This window comes from Haliotis rubra, unplaced genomic scaffold (assembly GCF_003918875.1).
Source record: "Haliotis rubra isolate DU_JTF1 unplaced genomic scaffold, ASM391887v1 Scf71, whole genome shotgun sequence".
NCBI classification, from domain to species: domain Eukaryota; kingdom Metazoa; phylum Mollusca; class Gastropoda; order Lepetellida; family Haliotidae; genus Haliotis; species Haliotis rubra.
This window is the reverse complement of record NW_025767424.1, coordinates 1,502,639-1,529,368: the sequence shown is the minus strand read 5'-3', so window position 1 is coordinate 1,529,368 and position 26,730 is coordinate 1,502,639. Positions and strand designations below refer to the sequence as shown.

Below are 26,730 nucleotides of genomic sequence, written 5' to 3'. Positions count from 1 at the left end.
AGTATTTGAATGAGAGACAGTGTTAGCGAGAGTACGAATGAGTATTTGAATAAGAGAGACAAAGTGTTAGCGTTGAGTACGTAAGTATTTGAATGAGAGACAATGTTAGCGAGAGTACGTAAGTATTTGAATAAGAGACAATGTTAGCGAGAGTACGTAAGTATTTGAATGAGAGACAATGTTAGCGAGAGTACGTAAGTATTTGAATAAGAGACAGTGTTAGCGAAGTAGTAAGTTTGAATAAGAGACAGTGTTAGTATTTTGAATGAGAGACAATGTTAGCGAGAGTACGTAAGAGACAATATTTGAATATTTGAGAGACAATGTTAGCGAGTAAGTATTTGAATAAGAGACAGTGTTAATACGTAAGTATTTGAATGAGAGACAATGTTAGCGAGAGTACGTAAGTATTTGAATAAGAGACAATGTTAGCGAGAGTACGTAAGTATTTGAATAAGAGACAATGTTAGCGAGAGTACGTAAGTATTTGAATAAGAGACAATGTTAGCGAGAGTACGTAAGTATTTGAATAAGAGACAATGTTAGCGAGAGTACATAAGTATTTGAATAAGAGACAATGTTAGCGAGAGTACATAAGTATTTGAATAAGAGACAATGTTAGCGAGAGTACATAAGTATTTGAATAAGAGACAATGTTAGCGAGAGTACGTAAGTATTTGAATAAGAGACAATGTTAGCGTGAGTGAATTTGAAAGTAGAGACAATGTTATTTGAATGAGAGACAATTAGTTAGCGAATGAGAGTACGTAAGTATTTGAATGAGAGACAATGTTAGCGAGAGTACGTTAGCGTGAGTATTTGAATAAGAGACAATGTTGAATGAGAGAATAAGAGACAATGTTAGCGAAGACAATGTTAGCAGTGATTGTAAGTATTTGAATAAGAGACGTGTTAGAGTGCAATACGTAAGTATACATGTGAAGAGAGACAATGTTAGCAGTGAGTACGTAACTTAAGTATTTGAATAAGAGACAATGTTAGCGAGAATACATAAGTACTTGAATGAGAGACAATGTTAGCGAGAGTACGTTAAGTATTTGAATAAGAGACAGTGTTAGCGAAAGTACATAAGTATTTGAATAAGAGACAATGTATGCGTGACTGAACTAATACTTGAATGAGAGACAATGTTAACGAGAGTACGTTAAGTATTTGAATAAAAAATGTTAGCGTGAGTGAATATACTTGAATGAGAGACAATGTTAGCGTGAGTAAATAAATACTTGAATGAGAGACAATGTTAGCGAGACTAAATAAATACTTGAATAAGAGACAATGTTAGCGAGAGTACATAAGTATTTGAATAAGAGACAATGTTAGCGAGAGTACATTAAGTATTTGAATAAGAAATTGTTAGCGTGAGTTAATAAATGTTTTAATGTTTAAAGCGTTTGCCTGTCACGGAGAAGATCCGGGTTCGTTTCCCCACATGGTGCAATGGGTACAGCGTGTTTTTGCCTTTTTTGAACCGTTTATCAAAATCGTTCTTACTTTCCCTTTTAACACTTTTTAAAGCGATTAACAGGATTCAGAAAGACAACAACAAATAAGCCGACTTCGCTTACGAAAAGTTTGGACTGAAAACTGGGCTGATGAGACCGTTGTAGTATTGCTACCATCACCTCTCACCCTACTCCCCCTTTCAGAGACACAAGTGCATGTACTAAAGCAGTGGGGAATACAAGTTCTGTCTCGAACAAGACAAACTGGCCAAATGTACATCAAACGCTCATTTGTTGTTTCCAAGTATAAATTAACAGTGACGTGGAAATGTTCGGTACGGGTAAAGGAATTTGCACGAATTAACCAGTCCTGTAATCAAACACATCAAGATAACACGAACTAATGTATTTTGTCTGACAGTTTACGTACCCGCCTACACGAACAAGTTAGTTACCAACAACGGTTCAATGTTGTATATGTGTGCGTGCTTAATTTACGGCGACGCTTGTGTGTTCCTGACATTTGTATTGTGTGTATTAATGTAGCAGGCGACAATACTCGTCTACAGCTAAGTTCAGGTAATGGAGAACACTTAGGTAGAACAGGCAGTCATGCATTAGGGATGTTTTATGGGGCTGACTGGAGCACCCGTCCTTCCACACTAAGTGGGGAAGAAGTATTGATACCATCTTTTGTTAGTGTGTGCGTGTGTATGTACATGTCCGTTTTTATGTCTCTGTGTGCTTGAATGTGTGTGCTTGTTGGTATGTTTATTTGATTGTGTGTGTTTGTTGTGTTTTTGTGGGTTTGTATGGATATTTGATTGTTTGTGTGTGTGTGTGTGTGTGTGTGTGTGTGTGTGGTGGATATGTGATTGTATGTTTGTGCGTTTGTGTTTGTATGTATATTCATTTGTAGGTTTGTTTGTGTTTGTTCCCCTGTGTTTACTTGATACTATGTGTTTGTTTTTGTTTGCATGTGCGTCTTTGTGTTTATTTGTTTGCGTGTTTGTATGTGTGTTTGTCTTTACATGTCCGTGCGTGTGCGTGCGTGCGTGCGCATGTGTGTGTGTGGTCAGGGGGGATTTTCTCTGCTTCTCTGTTATCTACAAACCAGTGGTTGATGATCGTAAATGTCCCACAGAACCAAGGGCCACATTAAAACACCATCGGCCAGGACATACTTCGTAGCCTGCCAGTCACCAATACCTTGAATTGCTCTTGCAGCATGCATTGTTTTTGAATTCTTCTGGTCGAGGATGATCACTCGAAACCCTCGTATCAAAAGTTAGTATTTGTTAGTGTGTGTCAGAAATTGATTATTATTTAGAGTTTTTATGGCACAAAGACATTTGAGCAATAACCAGGGTTACATATAGTAGGTACCGTTCATCGAAGAGCAAACACAGTACCCACATGTTACCCACACTAGATTTATGTCCTCCGCGGTTGTACACACTTGTGTACAAGTCCATTGGTATCAACAGAACATATGAATAATGTATCCTTCTGTATTTCGTCCTGAAACGTTTATCAAAATCCATCTTCCTTTCCCTTTTAACACTAAAGCGATTGACAGGATTAAAAAAAGACAAATATGCGGACCTCGCTTACAAAAGGTTTGGACTGAAAACTGGTCAAGGGCCCTGAACTCCTGGTGAACCTAACCAGTCCCACTATGCAAGGATCACCGTACTTTCTTTTTCCTGCAATTTTAATTTTTATCCGAAAAAAGAAGAAATGTCACCCAGACCCGAACTGCAATTGTTTAATCTAAAGAAGAAGAAGACAACGAAAATGAAGTCTTTCATAAAGGAAAATACTCTCAAAGTAATTGTGGAGTACAGGGTACACATCTCGACTATCCCAAAATGCTTCACGGAGCACCGCTGCGTGTACCTATACTAGCCACATAACGAAACTGTGCGTTGTCAAAATATTATCCCAGTTGATAAGTACGATAACAATGTCAAAGGTGCATAAAAACTTTAATGGAGGGATCATGAGACAAGTCGGGAGAATTTCAATTGAAAAGTCAATCATAATGACGTGACGAGTCCACAAGCGGGACAGGGGTCAAACGACCATGTCACAAGCTCAATAACGGGTATGTCCACCATCGGCATTGAGAACAGCAGTGCATCGACGACGCATCAAACGTGCAAGGAAGGCTTGTGGGATGTCACGCCAGATTCACTCAAGTTCTGTTGCAAGGTCAAGGACGTTATCTGGCGGATGAGGAAGACGGCCTAGACGTCGATCCATCTCGTCCCAAACATGCTCTATCGGGGAGAGATCCAGTGAATTTGCAGGCCAAGGCACTAAGTCAACGTTGTGGTGTTGCAAGAAATCCATAGCAACCCTTGCCGTATGAGGGCGGGCATTGTCCTGTTGGAATGCTAACCCAGGGCCATGACGTTGCAGAAAAAGGAATTGCCACAGGTCGAAGACTCTGATCCCTGTAGCCCACACCAGTTAAGTTGCCCTGAAAAATCACCAAAGGAGTTCTTGGCGTGCTGTTATTCCACCCCAAATCATCACGGAACCACCACCACCAAAGCGACTCCTCTCCAAGACACAGGCCTGTGCATAATGTTCTCCCACGCGTCTATAGGCACGTTGACGACCATCACTATGGGAAATGTTAAACCTGGACTCATCTGTAAAAACAACATTTCTCCACCAAAACAAGGGTCTGCGGACATGATTTCGGCACCACATTCAGCGAGCTTGTCGATGACGTTGTGTCAGGATAGGCCGTATGGCGGGACGTCGTTGTCTGATCCCGTCATGACGTAAACGTTGTCGAACTGTGTTGGGGTGGATACGGCGAAGTCCTGGGATGGTTCGGGCAGTCATCACTGCAGTCTGAAACCTGTGGCGAAGATGGGTCACGTTTATCCATATGTCCTGTCTTAGCGTTGTTACACGTGGACGTCCAGAACGTGGCCGATCGATGACGTCATTTGTGTTCTGGTAGCGTCTCACCAGTGCAGAAATGGTGTTCCGGTGGCAGTGAAAATGTGCAGCCACTTGTCGTTGAGACATTCCCCCACGGACCATCCCAATGGCCTCATGGCGTTGTGCAGACGTGAGCCTTGGCATGCTATGCGTTTGAATAGCCGTTTAATTTTTTGAACGATCGCAAGGGCAGGGGTTGAGCTTTCCAAAGTGACAGTATTGTGTGGCATTCATTTGCTCTGTTTCTCTTTCCCGGAATGCACGTGCAACAACGTATTGCAAGTCTCAAGGACGAACCCATTGACGTCACGGAACGTGGCACGTGCATGCATGTTGGATACATGTCACTAATCTCTGAGTTTGAATCCTTATGTGTCTACACAGGTTTGATAAATTTAGATTTTAAATTTTTGTATTATTATATACTAATAATATCACCCGAACCCTCTCTGCTGCATACTATCTTTGATCTGTAAAACATAATAATGTCACTTATAAAGCGCAAATGTCCACACACTTATGAATGCTCAATGCGCTGAAAAGAATTGAGTAAAAGAGTCAGTTATTGGCACTTTGAAACAGGTGAGTTTTAACTTGAAGGTTGAGAAAGATTTACATAATTTGATTTCTAAAGGTAAAGAGTTCCAAAGAGTTGGTGCAACATAGGCGAAAGCCCTTTTCCCATACGAAACTAGGTGGAATTTGTGAACTTGTAGTAGGTGCTGATTCAGGGACCGGAGTGATCTTGATGGAATGTATTCTGTGACTAGTTCAGTGAGATATTCTGGAGCTTTATTGTGGAGACAGCTGAAAGTGATGCAGAGAAGTTTGAAGTTGATTCTCTGATGAATAGGCAGCCAGTGTAAGGATTTGAGAACAGGAGAGATGTGATCAGATTTAGTCTTCAGAGAAATAATTCTTGCAGCTGTATTCTGTACTTTCTGTAGTCTGGAGATATTGTGTTTGCTGAGGCCAATCAACAGTCCGTTGCAGTAGTCTAGTTTGGATAGCACTAGACATCTGACTAGGATGTGGGCACATTCCGCTGTGATGTACTTCCTGATGTTTCCTATGGATTTAAGATGAAAATAACATGATTTGCATATTCTGTTGACTTGCTCCTGCGGTGAAAGGTCTACGTCAATCCGAACTCAGAGGTCTTTCACAAGTCTCGATGTAGACCCTTGTGCTGAACCAATTGTGACTTCATTTCTGAGATCAGTTAGGTGATGCTTTCTACCAACAAGTAGAACCTCTGTTTTTTCATCATTGAGCTTAGTGTTTGGCCGTTCATCCATGATATTATTCCAGCAATGCAAAGTTCTAGTTGTTGGACGGCTGGTGATAGTAACGCAGGTGTGAAAGGCTTCCAGAGTTGGGGTATCATCTGCATACGAATAGTTCGAGATTTTGAAGCTGTCGATGACGGATTGAGCTGGTTTGTATCGATGAGAAAGAGGACCGGACCTAGGACGGAGCCCCGAGGTACGCCACACGTACATAGCTCCATTCATTAGGTTAGGGTTAGGGTTTCACACAGGGTGTTATGCCCAACGATACCGCCATCGGTATATAGAGGAACGTCATTGTGTTTCATAATGAGGTAGTGAGCGTTTTGTAATACACAAGGCAGGTGAAAATCCAGCCAAGGAGCAGTCAACCTTTCATAAATTTATATGTTTTAAAACATTTTATTAGGCGTAAAACAAGCTTAAAGTTTCAAAAATATTATATGCAAAATTACATTTTAACATTTTAAACTTGAATCAGCCGACTGTGGGTCTAAATCAGTTCGTTTCTCAACATCGTTTTTATTTTCAACGAAATCAGGAAGCACGCTTTAATGGCTCTGTAATGCCTGGTCAGAGACTCGTTTGTTTACAGGACAACGTCGTATGCTAGGAGCGCCGCTCTGTGGCGTTAATCAACAAACAGATGCTTACATGCTTATACTAATGGTGAGAGTTGCGGGTGTTACCAGGAGAACATGGCTTCCATTTTCGAGAACACCAGGTTTCATCATTGAGATTCAGTGATCCATTTTGATATTTTTCATCACCATTTTACTTGAGGCCCAAATTGAACTATTTCGGAAGATAATCGAGACTGTATATTCTCTGACGTTGACGTTGCCTTTATCTGCCACACAGCCATATCGGTGTTAAAGGGGGTTTGGGCCCAAGCTGATTGGCACGCCCCGCCATTTTGATTCAAGTAGTGTAAACCGAAGTTTGTTGTTTGTAAACCCACATGTGTTTTGGACGATACTGTACTTTCAAACATATCGGATTGGTCAACAGGTGTAATGCCTATCTGAAGCCCTCTCTGATACAAAAATTATTTTCATGCAACATATTCTTCATGATGTTTCGCTAAATATAATTATAGATGTATGTACATGTATCGTCTTTTAATTCCTTTCGGAGTGCTTTGACAGGATAATAAATGCAAGAACAGTGTCTCTTCTTGATATTTTTAAGGTTGAATTTCTAATCAATAACCTTTTCAGATCTGAAACGTTGAAACATTTACATAAGAGAAGCACTTTAAGTCGTTACAATTTTTACATTTAGAAAAATAATCAACGTGTCTTCGAAGTAATGTTCTGATGTGAATCAATCAGGTTGTTAATGATCACATAAGAACACTGATATAATGATAGACACATTGAAAATGGGTACCAATCAATGGCTACTTCTTTCCCTGTGGGCGGTGTGGTAACCTAATGGATGAAGCGTCCGCTCGTCACGATGAAGACCCGGGTTCGATTCCCCAGATGGGTACAACGTGGGATTTCTGGTGTTCCCCGACGTGATATTGCTGGAATATTGTTAAAACTATCGTAAAGCCATATTCATTCATTTACAAACTCACTCAAACAATCTTTGCCTGTAAATTTCCAACTGTGTTTGTAGCCGAAATGAGTGAGTGAGTTTAAATTTAAAGTCACTTTGGCAATATTTCAGCCATATCGTGAGTAGCCGAAATGAGCAAATCATAGTGCTGACGTATATGTCAAAATATATTAATTATTCACATGCGTGATTCGAAATCTAAACTGTTGCTGGGTTGGGCCGCCTGATTCAGTGTATTTTTCAATCGCCGCGTTACCTGAATAAAGGCTTTAAAGAGCTGGCAATTACTCGGATACAGGTAAGTATACAGGTGTGAAAAGCTTGTTTACTGATACCGGTGTGCTTTCATGTACAGGCGAGACACTGTAAATGTACTGATGTGAGTACATTGACCCGGCCCGCTTAAACCTCCGGGGGCCGGGCTGTGACAACGATGACGTTGCATGGTGATTCTTGACGGTCGTAACTCTAAGTGTGAGCGACTGTCGTACGGGTAAGCCTGAGCAAGCGATGTATGGTGAGAATAGCCAGTGATCGAACAGACATGCATGGTACGGCTTTATCCAAACTAACCTGCCTTGGAAACGAAACTATACACCCGTATTGTTAGCCAAAATTGAAAACCAAAAATGAAACGGATGTTCCATGTTGAAACATTCGATATAGGTAACATGGTTGTGTTTTGGACGTTACGTTTGGAATGTTTCGGCAAATGTTACTCTATTTTTTAATTCTTTTAATAATTTTTTTTAAATTTCTACATTTTTCTAGCAAATCCAATTTTGTGTATGCTATATCATCTAACCATCTAGTGCCAGATATAAATAAGAGGTGGGAGTTGACGGGGGATGGGAGAAAGGCTAAGTGAAAGGGATGAATAGTGTACAACATTCACTTTTAATTTGAATTTATGTCTTAAACACGGGATATGCCACATAATAATTAGTATTTTAATAGGTGAATGTCTAAGAACATAAAATATGACGCCATATTGCCTATAATATATTGTGAATGTGAATTTAGTAATTTAAGCGTATGGTCGGAGAGCGGAAAGGTCGGTGTTCGATCCCGTCTTATCAAACCACACCACAAAGTGCTGGTACCCTTGACAGGCGCTCGGCAGACCGGAGTAGACTGACTGACTGACTGAGTTTGGTTTTACGCCGCTTTTAGCAATATTCCAGCAACATCACGGCGGGGAACACCAGAAATGGTCTTCACACATTGTACCCATGTGGGGATTCGAACACGGATCTTCGGCGTGACGAGCCAACGCTTTAACCACTAGGCTACCCCACCGCCCCAGACCGGAGTAGAACAAGGGGTGGTCGGGGTGGAACCTGAGTAGGGTACCATGTCTAACAGCCGCATAGTATCTCAGTGGGCAGCTCTGTAACACCGGGATAAGTCCGGGCCTGTACCAGCCACACCCACTAGTGCACCCACGTGGCTGTATATGTGGAATAATCTTGCACGCGACGTTAATCCCCATTTCATCTCACCTGTCAGGTTTCTGAGCAATACTTCAGTGCTGCTTATCACCGACACGGGAATTTCTATGATAGCACAGTTGAACATAGGAATCGGGACTGGACCTCCTTTCACAAAGTACTAAGGTGATCGTAAGTCACTAAGGTAACCTTAGTACAATGTTAAAGAATGGGAGTTAAGGTTAACCTTAGTAAAGGTTGCTCCGTGAAAGGAGCTACTGGACTAGATTCTGTCTCTATTCATGACGGGCAATGGCTTTACGCTGACAGGTGCGATGACAAGTCAAACATGTACCAACCAGGTACAGCATCTTATAGTGAGACTGTGTAAATCGATGTTCGTGGTATCAATCACTGGATTGTCTAGTCCAGATCGCCGTAAATTATATATGGAATGTTGGTGATTGCGGCGTTAAACAACAAACAAGTGGACGACTTTCATTTTTTCTTACTAAGCATCCATTTTAACCACCTGGTATCCATTTGTGGGACTCTATGACAGTGGCATCACGGATTAATGGGATTTCACTGAGTGACCTTTACCCTTTCAATTCTTAAGGTTAACGAATTTATCTATGAATATTTTCAGTACAATCAAATAGTAACTGTACTAAAATTTAGGGTTTAAAGTTTTATTAAGGATGTTGATCATCTGCGGATGTTCAGCGAGTGAGGTTGTTGAGTAAGCGAGGTTGTTGACTGAGTGTGTGTTAGGTGAGTCAGGTTGGTAACTAAACGTATTGACTGAGTGAGGTTGTTAACCGAGTGAGGTTGTTGAGTAAGTGGGGGTGTTGACTGAGCGAGGTTGTTGAGTGAGTGAGTGTGTTGACAGCGATGTTGTTGAGTGAATGAGTGTATTGAGTGAGTGAGGGTGTTAACCGAACACATTGACGGAGTGAGGTTGTTGACTAAGAGCGTCGACTGAGTGAGGTTGACTGAGTGAGATTGTTGACTGAGTGAGGTTGTTGAGTGAGTGAGGGCGTTCTCTGAGGCGTGAGTTGGTTCCCAGCATGAAAACGCCACAATAAAAATACTCTCAACTCACCCGAAATTCTTCCGACCACGAGGACTCCTCCTCGTCCTCCATATCCAGTCTCCTGTACCTGTGCCTAGTCCGTGCCTCAATGGCCAGGATCAGACAAACTATTCCGAAAAACACACATATATAATAGTTTGTCATTGTTTAACGAAAAACAATCGCACGACGATGTCCTCAATCTGGTCCTCGATCACGTCAGAGGTCCGCAACTTATTCCAACGAAAGTCAACATTATGTCAGGAGTTCCTGGAGGAGAGTCACGACCACGATCCTAGACACACTGAAACTTTGGCATATATGTTGAGGTTTGTATAGGTGTAGGTTAGGATTGCGAACAGTTAACGTCAGGTACTTTCTACGGTTGTTTGGTAATTTATCACTACCAGGCAGACCTCAACAGGCCAGGCCATACAAAGCGCTAGCGTTAACCCCTCCTAGATCCAGTCTGATAACTAAGCTCTTTCTTTGCAAGTGAAACCTTATCGCTGCTTAACAAAACATAGAGAATTAATCATGGTAAGTGAATTAAATGCGAGTAATTCACATATGGAAACGGATCACATGCTACTTACATGGTTTCTGTGTATTGCTCAATGTTTACGTCGGTCTCTACGTCTTTTTTGTTGTTTTTTTAATTTTGTAGTATTTGAAATATATTTTTAATGAAGAGCGTATCAAAACATATATACGAAATAAGTGATTTAGATATATAATTTGATATCGATTTTGTGTCTCGGTTTGAAGTCTTGAATATATTTATTATGATCTGACTTTCGGATTCGTTGAGTTAATATTTCATATCAAAACATTTATCATAACTGTAAAATATATTGACAGTTATCGGCATACCTCAATTTTTTTTGGTTTATGAAATAGACGTGTGCAGTTTATCTGAAAACAAAATGGTTGTAGAATTAACGGACATAACATTACGATAATGTGGTTTTTTTGAGTAAACTAATGATTTTCCGACAATAGGCTCCATAATTGGCATGTGTAATTACACACTATCCCAGCTATACCGATCATAAAGAAATAAACAATTAAGAGAATAACTTAATTTAGAGACCTATGTGTGAGTGATTATGGGTTTACTCCACTTTTAGCAATAATCCAGCCACATCACAGCGAGAAACACCAGAAATGAACTTCACATATTGTACCAATATTGGGATTCGAACTCGGTCTTCTTCGTGGCGAACGAAAGCCTTGACCACTGGACTTCCCAGCCGCTCCTATTGTGCATTTGTATGAAGTTTATTTCAGTTTGTAGGCCATCGGCCATGTACAAAAAGCAATATAATGCTATTGTGCATAATGGCAATAGGCAGACATGTGTGTTGTCAATATATAGAAGATCGATATTTAAGAGATGATATGGTAAATTTAGCACAATTCAATAAAAGTACCATGTCATTAGAAGTTATTACCTTTATGAATTTACAAGCATCTGTAAAACAGTCACGTGTTGACTTTCAGTACTGATTCGCGAAGAATTATAAGATGTTTTTCCTTTTTTTACCAGTCACGGGTAGTTTTTTTACTCTGTAAACATGTGATGAAGATAAATGATCTCAGTAAAAAACTGTTAGAGTGAGTCACGTCTAATACATGCCGTCTTTGATTATTTCCGAGAAGTACTGATAAGACTCGGGGTCGAAGCAGTTAAAAAATCAAAACATTTTAAGAAAACGAGTAACGAGAAACTCTGTTTCAAGCTAATATATATATATATTTAAATATTTTCCCAATGTTCATGTCGTTGTGGTAATATTTGTTGTTTTATCCTAATATTTGGGGTCATCTGGAAGTGATTTCGTTGTGTTTATATATACATTGTCAGGACCACGAACGTGCCACGTATCACTCTGTGATCAACTCGCAACACTGCATGTTTAATGTGTTAGCAACCTTGTATGGTGCAGTCGCTGCACTGAGTTCGGTTTTAACGGGGTCACTTATTCACCATGGGAAAGGGCTATAAACCCATTTTTGTGATGTTCTTTATGTGTTTGCGGATCATCGGTAGTTGTGACAGTTAAACTCCGGTATTCAAGTGCACATAGTCAAAGGAAAGTTGCCACACAACAAACAGCCTGTCTTACAACCAACGATGATTTAAGGCAAATTGTGACATGTGAGATAGTGAGTGAGTGAATTGGGTTTAACTCTGTATTTAACAGTATTTCAGCTCTATCACGGTGTGTCAATTTAAATTGGGTGGGAAGCTCAAGTGATGTAGGTCTTAGACTTTTACCAACGCGAAGTAGAGCTAAATAATCAGCACGAATGTGGGTTTCAATCCCACGATCAGAGGATTGCGGCAACACCCAAGACTGTACAGAGAAATGCACAGAGTGGGTTTGGTTTTACGCCGCTCTTAGCAACATTCCAGCAATATCACCGCGGGGGATACCATAAATGTGCTTCACACGTTGTACCCATGTTGGGAATCGAACCCGGGTCTTCGGCGTGACGAGTGATCCTTTAATCACTAGGCTACCCCACCGCCTTTAACCACTAGGCTACCCCACCGCCCCGAGGGCTGCAAGGGCATAGAACACTGACTCCGTGCCCAAAAAAGAATTCATTGTCATATGATATATGAATTTCTTTGATTTCAAATAATAATTATTAATATGTCGTAATATATAACACTAATACCACTTTTGTTTTTGGTAGGAGTCTGCCGAACAGAAGTAAGTATATACCCGTGTCTGAGGGTGGCTTCTCTGGTGTTCGATAGTGGCGATATGTTAATTCTTCATACTGATATCATGATAATGTATTGGGACTAAGGTCCCCACAGTTTGCCGGCTAATAGCATATGACGTTTAACGTTTTTGGTCAAGTACTATTTTAAAGTGTGGTTTCTTTTGACAAACAGTCTATTGCCAATAACTACATACACTATCATCAGAGACCATATACCGTATATGGTCTCTGCTATCATAGACCATGCATATTTTGTTACTATGACTACAGTAACAATTTATGGTAAGGCATTTAGTTTCTTCTTGAACTACAATTCTTACTACGGCGACACTATAAGTTGTATGCTTCTCTCGAGGGTAATACGGTCTGATGTACGCCTCTTTGTAGCAGTGTCACCCGAGCCGGTAAGCGAGGGATGACGCTGCTACAAAGAGGCGTACATCAGACCGTATTACCCGAGGGAGAAGCATACAACATATTTATCTTACCGCCATGTTAAACGTACAAAATATCATTTTATTTTATGTTAAAGATCGCTACCGACTATATGACATGCAAACAAAATGGCGTCTGCCTCTCGACAGGATTTTTAACATCAGTGAAACATATTCTGACAAGCATAAAACTGCTATAAAATTGTTAATTATGTTTAAGCTGAGTGTGCAAACCACTCAATGTATAAAATAGCTTAAATAAAGCAGTGAAAGTCGGTAAAATAAATCTGTACAAAGTGAACACAAAAACAGCTGATCGAACGGTTTTCGAACTCCGGGAACGGCATGCGTCATATTATGACGTCATACGATTGTTAGCGCTTCAGCTTCTCGGTGGAGAGCTTGGCGGTTGCCGTGGCATCGGGTAATATTTTTTCCAGTTGTCACCCTAGCCCTATCCCTGAAGTGACCTGATCACTGGATTGTCACCCTCCAGGGAGGGTGACACGGAAACTTGTTAAACCGTCATTGACCAATGAAATTAAAGTATTTTACATGAAGGTAACATAACTTTCCACCCAGTGTCACTGGCCAAAATTGAATAAGGGTTAGTTCCTGCTCCTTTTGTTGGATCATTTACGTTTAACCGATGACAATCTTGTAACCGTGGGTAATTAACCCGCTACGTAACATGCCCCACTAAATAGTACGGCGAAGTAACACGCCTACAGCGATTGTAAAGCTGGTGCCAACACAGGCATAAGGCCTCCGCCTGGTTACGCGTCGATCGTATCAGCAGATGATTGATTTATCACTGATCGAAATGGACGGAGGTTTTCAATAGCCGTATCGATAATGGTCTCTGTTGAATTGAACTGGGAGCTCAGGGCGTTTGCTAAAGCATAGCAGAAATGTGTAAAGTGTATTGGCGAGTGACCAGTACAACTCGGTAACATCACTACTTAGGAACTACTACTACTACTACTACTACTACTACTACTACTACTACCACCACCCTTGAAATCAGGGTGCTACTACCCGTGAAATCAGGGTTAGAACTGGTCTTCAGCAACCCATGCTTGTCATAACAGGTGACTCACGGGTGGTCAGGCTCGCTGACTTGGTTGACACTTGTCATCGAATCCCAATTGTGTAGATCCACGTTCAAGCTGTTGATCACTGGATTGTCTGGTCCAGACTCGATTATTTTACAGACCGACTATTATTTACAGATAATTTTTGTCTTTTCATATGTGTGGACAATAGTTCGCCCCAACACTGGATATTAATATCCAATTAAGAAATGAGAATTATCTTGACTTTGAATATTTTTGAAGCCAACCTTTGACCAAGTGGATGAGAACAATGAAAAATCCAGGTGTTGGGGTCGTTTGTCGTGTTATCTCGGCCATGCAATAACTGTCCGTATACATAAGTACAATGGGCTAACCCACTTGTCAGCAGCCATGTACTTCAATTCAGCCCAAGAACGGGTGACACTTACTCTTCAACAAAGAATGGACATGGGGAAAAAAAGCAACATGTGATTGCAATGATGTGACCTACGACCTTCGAAACGCACGTACTACCATAAGGGTGCTTGACTCAAGCATTGTAGAAATTCCTTACTGATTATCTGAAGTGTTCAGGGAAGGCGAGGGGTGGTTGGGTAGCCCAGTGATTAAAGCGTTTGCTCGTCTCGCCTATAACCCGGGTTCGGTTCCCCATATGGGTAAATGTTTGAAGCCCATTTCTGGTGTCCCCCGCCGTGATATTGTTAAAAGCGGCGTAAAACTAAACCCACTCACTTACTCAATCACTCGGGTCTGGTGATATGTTAATCTCGTCATTATTTTAAACTTACATCTAATTCTAGTTGAATAGGAAATAGGAAACGCCTCGTGTGGATCACCGATGGTAGACAAACACAAACGTGAATTGTTTCAGCTACGAATGGGCGATGACTAATTATCTCGGGGCGAGTGAGTTGTGTTTTACGCCGCTTTGACAGTGAGTTGTGTTTTACGCCGCTTTGGCACATGTTTCAGTAAAAAAGGAGATTTAAACATTACACCCATCTGTAGATCGAACCCAGATCTTCGGCATGACGAGCGGACGCAGTAGGCTTACTAGCTTCTCCTCTGTTGGAACGAAACAAGGATATAAACAACACCTCTTACGGCTCGCCGACGTGGTTGACACATGCCATCGTATCCAAAATGCGTAGATAGATGCTCATGATGTCAATCACCTGACTGTCTGGAACCAGACTCGATTATATACAGATCGTCGCCGCATACCTGCAATATATACCACTAAAAACAAATAACTGAGAATTATGTGATGTTATGCCATTTTAATGCAAAATGATAATAACATGATTTGTGGTGTTTTCCTTAATCACTGTTTAACTTTTGACAGGATAATATCGAAATCTGTATGATTTGACACTAGGCATCGTGACACGCCCTTCGATAGATGTGGTGTCAAAAGTCAGTTAATAAATTCAGTATCGTGTGTGTCCACCATTGGCGTTGATGCGGGCTTGACATAATGACTACACTAAGCGATTGAAGAAACTTTCGGGGATGTTGTTCCATGTCTGAAACAACGCTTGTCCCAGTTCAGCTAACGTCAATGGCTGATTCTGTGCTTGACGTAAACGTCGCTCCATTTCATCCCAAGCGTGCTCGATAGGGACAGGTCCGGAGAAACAGCTGTTCGGGGAGTACCGGAATGTTCTGCTGTCCCAGGAAATCTGTCACAACGCGAGCGACATGTGGACGGGCATTATCTTGCAGGAGCGTAAAGTTACGTCTCTCGTACGTCTATGCCCGAATGAACGAATCCCTATATCGCAGACCTGTCAGACTGCCATTGACAATGACAACTTGTGTCCGACCATGAGATGTGATGCTTTCCCATACCATAACGCTCGCGACATCAAACTGTCGACGTTGAACAACGCTCGTGTCACCATACCTTTCACCCTTGCCCTACCATCTGAGCTGACCAGATGGAATCTCGACTCGTCAATGAACAAAACAATTTTGTCACCTGTACCGTAGTTGCTGTCTGCACCAAGCAAGACGTGCCTGTTGGCGACGTTGAAGCAAAATTTGACGTTTTGCAGACCGTTGGGGCCGGATGTTGTGCTCCCTAAGTCGGTTCAGTACAGTCCTGGAACTCATTGGACGTAAGCCAGAAATGGTCCGAGAAGTCAAACTGGCAGTCTGAATCGATTCCTTACATGGGTCAGCCGAATATGGTTGTCTTGCTGACGTGACGTCACACGTGGACGGTCGGTCCGAGGCAAATCTCTGGTGTTCCCATTATGTTGAAAACGTCTCCATAGCGATGAGATCGTGTTTCGATGGACACCAAAATGTCTACCCACTTCTTTTTGGGCCATTCCAGTCTCCAGCATACCCACGGCGCGGATACGCTGATTTTCTGTAAGCCGTGGCATGACGTACGCGCAGTTTAGGTTAAAATGAACATGTTTTCCACAACATTCAGAGGCAAGAGAATAATCAACCATTCTTCAAATTTCAACATCAGGTGTGTAGACTTCAGACGATGTTCTATGAATACAAAATGTATGTCTTTTGTCTAAATGGTACAGCATTGAACAAAATGTCTGGTCTACATTGACAAAGCAACACGAATGCACAGCGATTCTTTATAACAGAGCGGTATGGAAGTGGGTCAAGTGTCAGTAAGTTAACCCTTTATGTCACACTATAGATAATGCGATAATCAGTGGACCTAAGTGAGTGAGTAAGTGATTTTAGTATTACGTCGCTTTTAGCAATATTACACATAATACCCATGTGGGGAATCGAACCCGTGTCCTCGGCGTAACGAGCGAACGCTTTAGCCACTAGGCTACCCAACCGCCCCCAGTGATTTTTAAGAATTTATATGATAAAACAATGGAAAAAGCAAAGGTTTCAAATTTTATTGTGAATGTTGTGAAGTTATAACTTATATTGTGACCGTTAACATCCATACAGCTCCACGCGCAAGCCCGGGTGTGTCCCCGCCCCCTTGTGCCACGTGAGGGGGAGGAAGCGGACAAACCGCGCCCGGATTGGGGGGTCGAACGGCTTCAGCTGAGGAATCAAATAGGACGCACTGCCGTGAAATATCTGAAGATGAATAGAACGTTTATCTATAAATCAACAAGACAACAAAGGGTATATTTTATATTTATATTAATATGACAATATTTATTACGAACTATGCAGACGGTGAAATGAACTCGGCCAATATAAACTCAGGTCACCATCCGATACGTGCATGATGCACCAGTTAGTACGTAGTTGTGATATTTCACGTTATGATTGAAAACGAGGCGATCATCGTATATTCGACTTGAGAGAAATATTTTACTGTTAATAGAAATTAGTTACAAACTTTGATATGGAGCTACATCATATCTATCTGATGCCGCTAGATTGTGTTATGGTCACGTGAACTAGTGAATACAGTTCCTGTATGACAAATGGTATTAGGGTAAAGTTGCGTGGGTTAAATTATCTCTCAGTAGACTGATGTTTTTATGAATAAAGACGCAGTTCGTATTCAATATTTTTTTCAGTCAGCAATCAAACATAATACTTCAGGGAGCGGTTTTTTGTGTGTTTTACCTCGCTTTTAGTGGCATTATAATTATACCTAAGTCTGAACCGACACCAACCAGTACATGATATCAGGAGGAACACTCCGTGGTCTCTGAAAATGATCACAAATAAGTAGTGTTCGAAATAGCCACTGGCCCGCTAGCCCGTGGCTAGTAAAAATCCAGTCGGGCCAGTAAATCTCCACAGTCACTGGCCCGAATGGCTAGTGAATTTTCATGGGGGTCATTTTGTAAATACATGTATATCACTCTCTCCGACTTGTTAAGTTATAATACACTTTTAAATCATGCAAGATTATGGCCTGATAAAAATGTTCATCATATTAGCAGCTTAATGATGAAACCCGTGTCTACATTCAAAGTTCGGGCCAGTGAATAATTTTGTGGGCTAGTAACTTTCAGGCATTGCTAGCCCGACTGGCTAGCAAAATTTGGAAACTATTTCGCACGCTGCAAATAAGTATAAGACAACACCATGGTTACTGTAGGGTACCCATTTACGACGTCACGGATAATATGAACAGGGGCTCTGATTCCGTTACACTATGCAGAACAAGCAAATGAAGTGAATGTTCGTGTCTCTATTTCATCCTCACGGAAACATACACTCACTCACTCGCCCGAGTTAGGTCATTGATGCTCACCTCAGTCTTCTTAGTGGCAGCGTCAAGAACGTCGGTGAAGACGTTGCCGTCGGTGCTGTACTGGACCGTGAACTCGCTTGTGTAGAAGTTCGTGCTGACGCCCTGAACAGCGAGCCGGTTCAATTTCATCTCTGTGTTCAGATCAACCTGCCGGACACAGGTGGAGTGATCGATGAATCAGACACAAATCAAGAGGGAGATCTATCGGAAACAGTTCCTTATGGTGGCTGATTAGGGCCATCTCGCTTTCTCGTCTCGTGATATCGCTTTCTCGTCTCGTGATATCGCTTTCTCGCTTTCTCGCCTGAGAATTTTAAGGCGAGAAAGCGATGGCCCTAATCAGCCACCAGAGTTCCTGGCACAATTTAAGGGATCGATACCATAAAACACAAACTGAGTAATTGATATACTTGAAAAAATCAAAGATTGATATACCAGACAGTAATAAAGAAATCGATATGCCGGACACTACCAAGATATCGACACGGATCTATCACTAAGGGATCGACCTATTGGACACCAGATATCCATTTGTAAATGCTACCATTAATTGTCAGCCTTTGTGTGGTATCGGGTCTCAACAGGTTCCAGGTACGTGCGACCTGGCTGAATGTGTACAATCAACAACTAGTACACCTGCACCATACCTGTACTAGTGGCCTTCATCAAAGTAATATACTCTTCCAAAAAGTAGGGGAACTTCATTATTAATTTACGATTGGAAAAATTGGGAGATATATCTGAGTCAATCAATTTCCATATGATAATAATGAATGTTTTGAGAGCGCATCACCACTTGGACTTCTGTATGACCATCGTTGTTGGTACAGTAATACTGTTGAAAGATGATTGGTGTAGGACGTCAGATTTGCACGTGTACGATTGTCATTCAGTAGTGTGTGATTCCACCACGAAGGGTCAGACATTTATTCAGACCACGAGTCATACTATACTGATGTGCAAAAGAAAGTACACACTTGGTGCTTTGAGACTATCAAAACAACGTAAATATTTTGCTAGCAATGTTCCAATTGGGTACGATATCTATGGTGTTATTGCAACACGTACACAATGTTTGTGACTTGTGAGTCGCAATCAAAACACTTTTCTAAATATTACGCTGTTTTCAGGAAAACATTGTACCAACGCATCAGGTGTGTACTTTCTTTTGAAAGTCAGTTTTACGTATGAGTCTCCCAATGACCACTTGGGGGATATGTTCCATTCTTCTTGAAGCGCATACCAAGTCCATCCAGTGTAGTGTTTAGGGGTGGTGATAAAGAGAAATGGTGGTGTGTTCATAAGATGTCTTCCTTTGAAAATACTTTTAACGCTTATACTTTTTATCCAAATTGAAAGTTCAGGTTTCCTTACTTTTTTGGGAAGAGTATCTTAGTGAGTGAGCTTAGTTTTACGCCGCAATCAGCAATATTCCAGCAATATGGCGGCGGTCTGTAAATAATCGAGCCTGGACCAGGCAATCCAGTGATCAACAGCATGAGCATCAATGTACGCAATTGGGAAGAGTATACTAAACGTCTAAGATCAGCATTACTCCCGGCCTTCCTCCCACATTAAACAGACACGCCATTATATAGCTGGAATACTGCTCAAACCTTCCCGCCTAGACCTCCCATAGAAGTCATCCCCCCGTCATAAAGATGAATCCCAGAATTACCTGCAGCCAGGACCCCAGTCCCTGCCCCACCCATCCCACACCAACAGGTGCGTCCAGTCGTCCGTCAGAGGCCTGGGAGCCGTTGAAGCTGTAATGTGCCGTGATCTGGGCGTCAGGGACCACTTTGTTCTTCATCCCAACACCGAGGGGGTTCAAAGAACATACTGAAACAGGAACAGATCTAGACATGAAGCCGTTCCTGTATCCAATATTAATTTGAAAAAACAAACAAGAATATTTTATAAAACAATTCCTGTTGAACGTCTCCATGGCGGATACACATCGCTATATACTTCATATGCCTTAACTGTAACACAGAAATCTATGGAATCCGAGAAGGGACATTGTCGCTATGTATAAAACAATTCCTGTTGCAACATCGCGACAACGAAAATATATGTCTTGTCCATGGTTCCGGATACTGTTTTACATCGCTATATATGGGGCGACGCGCGACAACGCGATATGCCTTGAAAATTGTCGCTATGTCGCGTAACTGTAACAAAACGCGAGAAATCGACAAATGACGTTAAAATGTTCATCTTCGCGTTTTGGTTAAATTCTGCCTCTCACTGTATTACTGTTATATTTGGTAAGCGTCCGAAGTCCCATTGAACCATCGGTTCTTCCATATATACCGAAACTAAAGTATTCGACAGTCAAGGTAAAGAGTTCCACCTACAGACATCGCAGGCCCTACCCCCATAAAGGGGCATGCAGTCGCAGCGGAAGCCCCCCGGGACGTCCACACACGTCCCCCCGTGGAGACAAGGCCTTGAGGAACACAGCTCTCGCTCTACAACAGCAGATAACGTATGGAAGTGTTATGTTCTGCATTTTCAAATAATTCAGTCACGACTAGTCCCTTTGCTATGAGGTTAACACAATAAGATTAACATATACACAAGAACATCACATCCATACACACACCCATCCCTCTCTAACAAAATAATTTCAGATCATTGAATTCAATCCAGGACATATTATTTCCACACGTCGCACCATACAGTAACGAAGAAATACTGGTTGGTTATCATGGAAAATGTCTAAATCCCATAATCTACCAGTGACCATCCGTGTTAGAATTGATCTTCAGCGCAACACATGCTTGTCGAAAGAGGCGACTAACGGGATCGGGTGGTCAGGCTCGCTGACGTGGTTGGCTGACACATGCAATCGTATCCCAGTTGTGTAGATCGATGCTCATGCTGTTGATCACTGGATTGTCTCATCCAGACTCGATTATTAACAGACTGCCGTCATTAGGAATATTGCTGAGAACGGCGTTAAACCAGAAACAAAATTATACGAGAATCAATACAAAAGTAATAAACGAATACACATGTTTTAGGACACATGAATACAGAGAGTTATGTATACATCATCATGTTTGAATACTCTACTGGGAAAAGAAAGTATACGCTTGAAGATTGTATTTGACCACAATTTACAAAAAACGAAACCGAAGATACAGCACAGTCGAATGACCATTTGTTGTTTGTTACATTTGTCGACACAATCGAACATGGGTCATATGCCCGGCAGTTTAGACTCTACATTTGAATAATTGATGTCTATCTTCAGTGAACGATGGGTTCACCTACGACGTACGCCGATGACGTACCTCTGATGTCAATGGAGAAGGTTCCGTCGGCGTACTTGCCGTCTTTGTCGGTGATACGGATACCGAAGCTGTAGGTGGCGTCGTAGTTGGGCGCCATGCCGCTGATGACGCCGGTTTTGTTGTTGAGGCTGATGCCAGGTGGGAATCGACCAGATATCAAGGAGAACTGTAACGCTCCCCCCTCGGGGTCCTTGGTTATATAAATCAGTGAACAGTCAACCGTCTTCCAGACACTTACTTCTAGGAACCCAGATGCTAATGTGATCGATTTTGGCAGAAATCTTTCTCAAATGTATTATACAACCTTTTGTTCGTTCAATATTTTTTATTCACCAAACGTATTTTGTCATTACTCATTAAAAACATGTGGGTTAAATGTATGTGGTATCTAAATATCCTCATCAAAAGTTGAACAGTACAGTACATCCGGCACGGGTTCATTTTTTTCATTTATTTAAATACTTCAAGAATAATGTCATGTTCACCGATACCTGGTAAACCTGAACCTTGAATATATAAATATAGCTTGGAACTTCCTGGGCCTTACACAAACAAACATACCAAGCATACCTAGGCCTTACACAAACAAACATACCAAACATACCTAGGCCTTATACAAACAAACATACCTAGGCGTTATACAAATACATATACCTGGGCGTTATACAAACAAACATACCTGGGCGTTACACAAACACACATACCTGGGCGTTATACAAACAAACATTCCTGGGCGTTACACAAACACATATACTTGGGCGTTATATAAACAAACATACCTGGGCGTTACACAAACACACATACCTGGGCGTTATACAAACAAACATACCTGAGCGTTACACAAATAAACATACCTGGGCGTTACACAAATAAATATACCTGGGCGTTACACAAACACACATACCTGGGCGTTACACAAACAAACACACCTGGGCGTTACACAAACACACATACCTGGGCGTTACACAAACAAACACACCTGGGCGTTACACAAACAAACATACCTGGGCGTTACACAACAAACATACCTTGGCGTTGATGGTGACGGACAGGTTCTTCCCTGCGGACGCTCTAACCACTACACCACGGAGGCGGTCCCACACCTAGGCGTTACACAAACACACATACCTGGGCGTTATACAAACAAACATACCAGGGCGTTACACAAAAACAAACATTCCTGGGCGTTACACAAACAAACACAACTGGGCGTTACACAAACAAACATACCTGGGCGTTACACAAACAAACATACCTGGGCGTTACACAAACACACATACCTGGGCGTTACACAAACAAACATACCTGGGCGTTACACAAACAAACATACCTGGGCGTTACACAAACAAACATACCTGGGCGTTACACAAACAAACACACCTGGGCGTTACACAAACAAACACACCTGGGCGTTACACAAAACAAACACACCTGGGCGTTACACAACAAACATACCTGGGCGTTACACAAACAAACACACCTGGGCGTTACACAAACACACATACCTGGGCGTTACACAAACAAACACACCTGGGCGTTACACAAACAAACATACCTGGGCGTGGGCGTTACACAAACAAACATACCTGGGCGTTATACAAACAAACATACCTGGGCGTTACACAAAACAAACATACCATGGGGCGTTACACAAACAAACATGCACCTGGGCGTTACACAAACAAACATACCTGGGCGTTACACAAAAACAAACATACACACCAAACAAACACACCTGGCGTTACACAAACAAACACACCTGGGCGTTACACAAACACAACATACCTGGGCGTTACACAAACAAACATAAACATACCTACCTGGGCGTTACACAAACAAACACACCTGGGCGTTACACAAACAAACATACCTGGGCGTTACACAAACAAACATACCTGGGCGTTACACAAAACAAACACACCTGGGCGTTACACAAACACACATACCTGGGCGTTACACAAACAAACACATACCTGGGCGTTACACAACAAACATACCTGGGCGTTACACAAACAAACACATACCTGGGCGTTACACAAACAAACATACCTGGGCGTTACACAAACACACATACCTGGGCGTTACACAAACAAACACACCTGGGCGTTACACAAACAAACATACCTGGGCGTTACACAACAAACATACCTTGGCGTTGATGGTGACGGACAGGTTCTTCCCTGCGGACGCTCTAACCACTACACCACGGAGGCGGTCCCACACCTAGGCGTTACACAAACACACATACCTGGGCGTTATACAAACAAACATACCAGGGCGTTACACAAAAACAAACATTCCTGGGCGTTACACAAACAAACACAACTGGGCGTTGCACAAACAAACATACCTGGGCGTTACACAAAAACAAACATACCTGGGCGTTACACAAACAGACACACCTGGGCGTTACACAAACAAACATACCTGGGCGTTACATACCTTGGCGTTGATGGTGACGGACAGGTTACACAAACAAACACGGTCCCACACCTGGCGTTACACAAACAAACATACCTGGGCGTTACACAAACAAACACACCTGGGCGTTACACAAACAAACATACCTGGGCGTTACACAACAAACATACCTTGGCGTTGATGGTGACGGACAGGTTCTTCCCTGCGGACGCTCTAACCACTACACCACGGAGGCGGTCCCACACCTAGGCGTTACACAAACACACATACCTGGGCGTTATACAAACACACATACCAGGGCGTTACACAAAACAAACAAACATTCCTGGGCGTTACACAAACAAACACAACTGGGCGGTGCACAAACAAACATACCAGGGCGTTACACAAAAACAAACATACCTGGGCGTTACACAAACAAACACACCTGGGCGTTACACAAACAAACATACCTGGGCGTTACACAACAAACATACCTTGGCGTTGATGGTGACGGACAGGTTCGTCCTGCGGACGCTTACACAAACACGGACACACCTGGGCGTTACACAAACACACATACCTGGGCGTTACACAAACAAACATACCTGGGCGTTACACAACAAACATACCTTGGCGTTGATGGTGACGGACAGGTTCTTCCCTGCGGACGCTCTTACCACTACACCACGGAGGCGGTCCCACACCTAGGCGTTACACAAACACACATACCTGGGCGTTATACAAACAAACATACCAGGGCGTTACACAAAAACAAACATTCCTGGGCGTTACACAAACAAACACAACTGGGCGTTGCACAAACAAACATACCTGGGCGTTACACAAACAAACATACCTGGGCGTTACACAAACAAACATACCTGCGCGTTACACAAATAAACACACCTGGGCGTTACACAAATAAATATACCTGGGCGTTACACAAACAAACACACCTGGGCGTTGCACAAACAAACATACCTGGGCGTTACACAAACAAACATACCTAGGCGTTACACAAACACACCTGCGCGTTACACAAACAAACATACCTAAGCGTTACACAAACACACATACCTTGGCGTTACACAAACAAACACACCTGGGCGTTACACAAACAAACACACCTGGGCGTTACACAAACAAACATACCTTGGCGTTGATGGTGACGGACAGGTTCTTCCCTGCATCAAACGTGCCGAGAGAGTCATGTACAGTTTGTTTGGTCCAGACAGGTGGGAGGCTGTTCACCATCTGCATCATAAACACTGATACATCCAATATAGTCATGCTCAGAGGTGTTCATTTTGTCTAATCCTGAACACCCGGTGTCGGCACCAATTTTCATTACTCCATTCATGAAATTTTCACAGCTATTTTGCCAATGGTTCAACGGATGCTCTAGACTGGTTGCAAATCTATCTCACATACACAGTAGCAACGAAACGTATAGATATATGTGTTAGAAACGAAACAGGGGTGTTTACGGTTTTTTAAAGTCTTAATACATATTGTGTTCGAAACTATGGTTTCAGATTTCGTATGCGAAACGGATATAGCATTAATTTTATCCAAATCAATATTTTACTTATAATTTTCAATAAGCGAGACACTGGCTAGATGTTTGGCATCATTTGGACTATTTATAAAGTTTATATTGATCACTCCGATTTCACAAATCCGAGGGTGATACACAATCGTTTTCTGCCCTTCTATCATATTTCTTGAGTGTCACACATAACATACGCAGCCAAGTACCGTTGTGTCGACGTTTAAAGACCTACGTAAATACTTCGAGGAATCGGGGTGGTGGGGTAGCGTCCGCTCGTTGAAGGCCTGGGTTCGATTCCCCACATGGGTACAATGTGTGAAGCCCATTTCTGGTGTCCCCCGCCGTGATATTGCTGGAATATTGCCAAAAGCGGCGTAAAACCATACTCACTCACTCACTTCGAGGAATCGGAGGTTCGTCACAACTGCAAAATAAATACATAGAAATAATGAGGGAATAAGCTTTTACTTAAGACAACCGTCAGTTCGACATATGAAAGTTCGACACATCGGTATTTGACTTTACCTGCCTAAAAACATTATATATCTATATCTCGAGTAACCATGTTACTGACAGCGATTAGGCCTTCAATGTCGTAGCCGTTGATGTATAGAGATCCAATTTTTCCGGGGTACAGCAATATATCGCCTCCAACACCTCCCTGCAAACGAAAAACAAGTAAAGGCAAGGGGAACAATTATCAAGCTGGTTATGATCACTAAAAAGCGGTATTTGGATCTTCTATCCTCTGATTAAACATTTTCAATACCGCTGTAATACAAATATGAAAACTGTGGAAGACAGTTCCGGTATTATTATATATACTGTTCAAGCTTTGATAGGGAATTTTTATTTTGGGGATAGATAGGACGTTATTTCAGCGACTGCTTTTCATGTGTATACTCTCATGTGCGCGGCAGTTTACAACCAATGTTTCAGATAATCGGAAACCAGTCCGTCCAAATTGAAGATTTTCGTGAGCGTATGTATTTCAATATATGTAGACATATTACCTGAACGACAACGCTTCCATTTGGCTCGGCCGTGACGTTTACATTTGGGTAGTTTACCTCTAAAAAACTGAAACATATACACACATTTTACAATTGGAATCAGCATTAAAATTTGAATTCAAATTGCGTGACATCATATCAAATAACCTCACCTTCCATAAAGCTTCACGACGGAGAGAGCCAAGGTCAACAAAACTAACAATTTCCCCTCCAT

At 41.9% G+C, this 26,730-nt stretch overlaps 2 protein-coding genes across 2 annotated transcripts in view; both read right to left on the bottom strand.

Annotated features, from left to right (window-relative positions):
* Window positions 1-9,856, bottom strand: part of LOC124259131 (cell wall protein DAN4-like) — a 60,082-nt gene extending 50,226 nt beyond the window's left edge. Inside the window, exons 1-2 of the mRNA XM_046693225.1 lie at window positions 9,815-9,856; window positions 8,782-8,890 (exon numbers count right to left, since the gene is read on the bottom strand). Of these exons, the coding sequence (XP_046549181.1) occupies window positions 8,782-8,890; window positions 9,815-9,856 (151 nt within the window). The remainder of the gene's footprint in view (window positions 1-8,781; window positions 8,891-9,814) is intronic.
* Window positions 9,857-16,904: 7,048 nt separating this feature from the next.
* On the bottom strand, window positions 16,905-26,730 carry LOC124259129. The gene is made up of 9 exons (XM_046693223.1): window positions 26,669-26,730; window positions 26,517-26,583; window positions 26,078-26,164; window positions 25,104-25,205; window positions 21,549-21,738; window positions 20,607-20,720; window positions 19,925-20,088; window positions 18,247-18,393; window positions 16,905-17,108 (listed from the first exon to the last, which is right to left on the bottom strand). Exons 1-9 carry the CDS (start codon window positions 26,728-26,730, stop codon window positions 16,959-16,961), a joined length of 1,083 nt encoding a protein of 360 aa, XP_046549179.1. The 3' UTR covers window positions 16,905-16,958.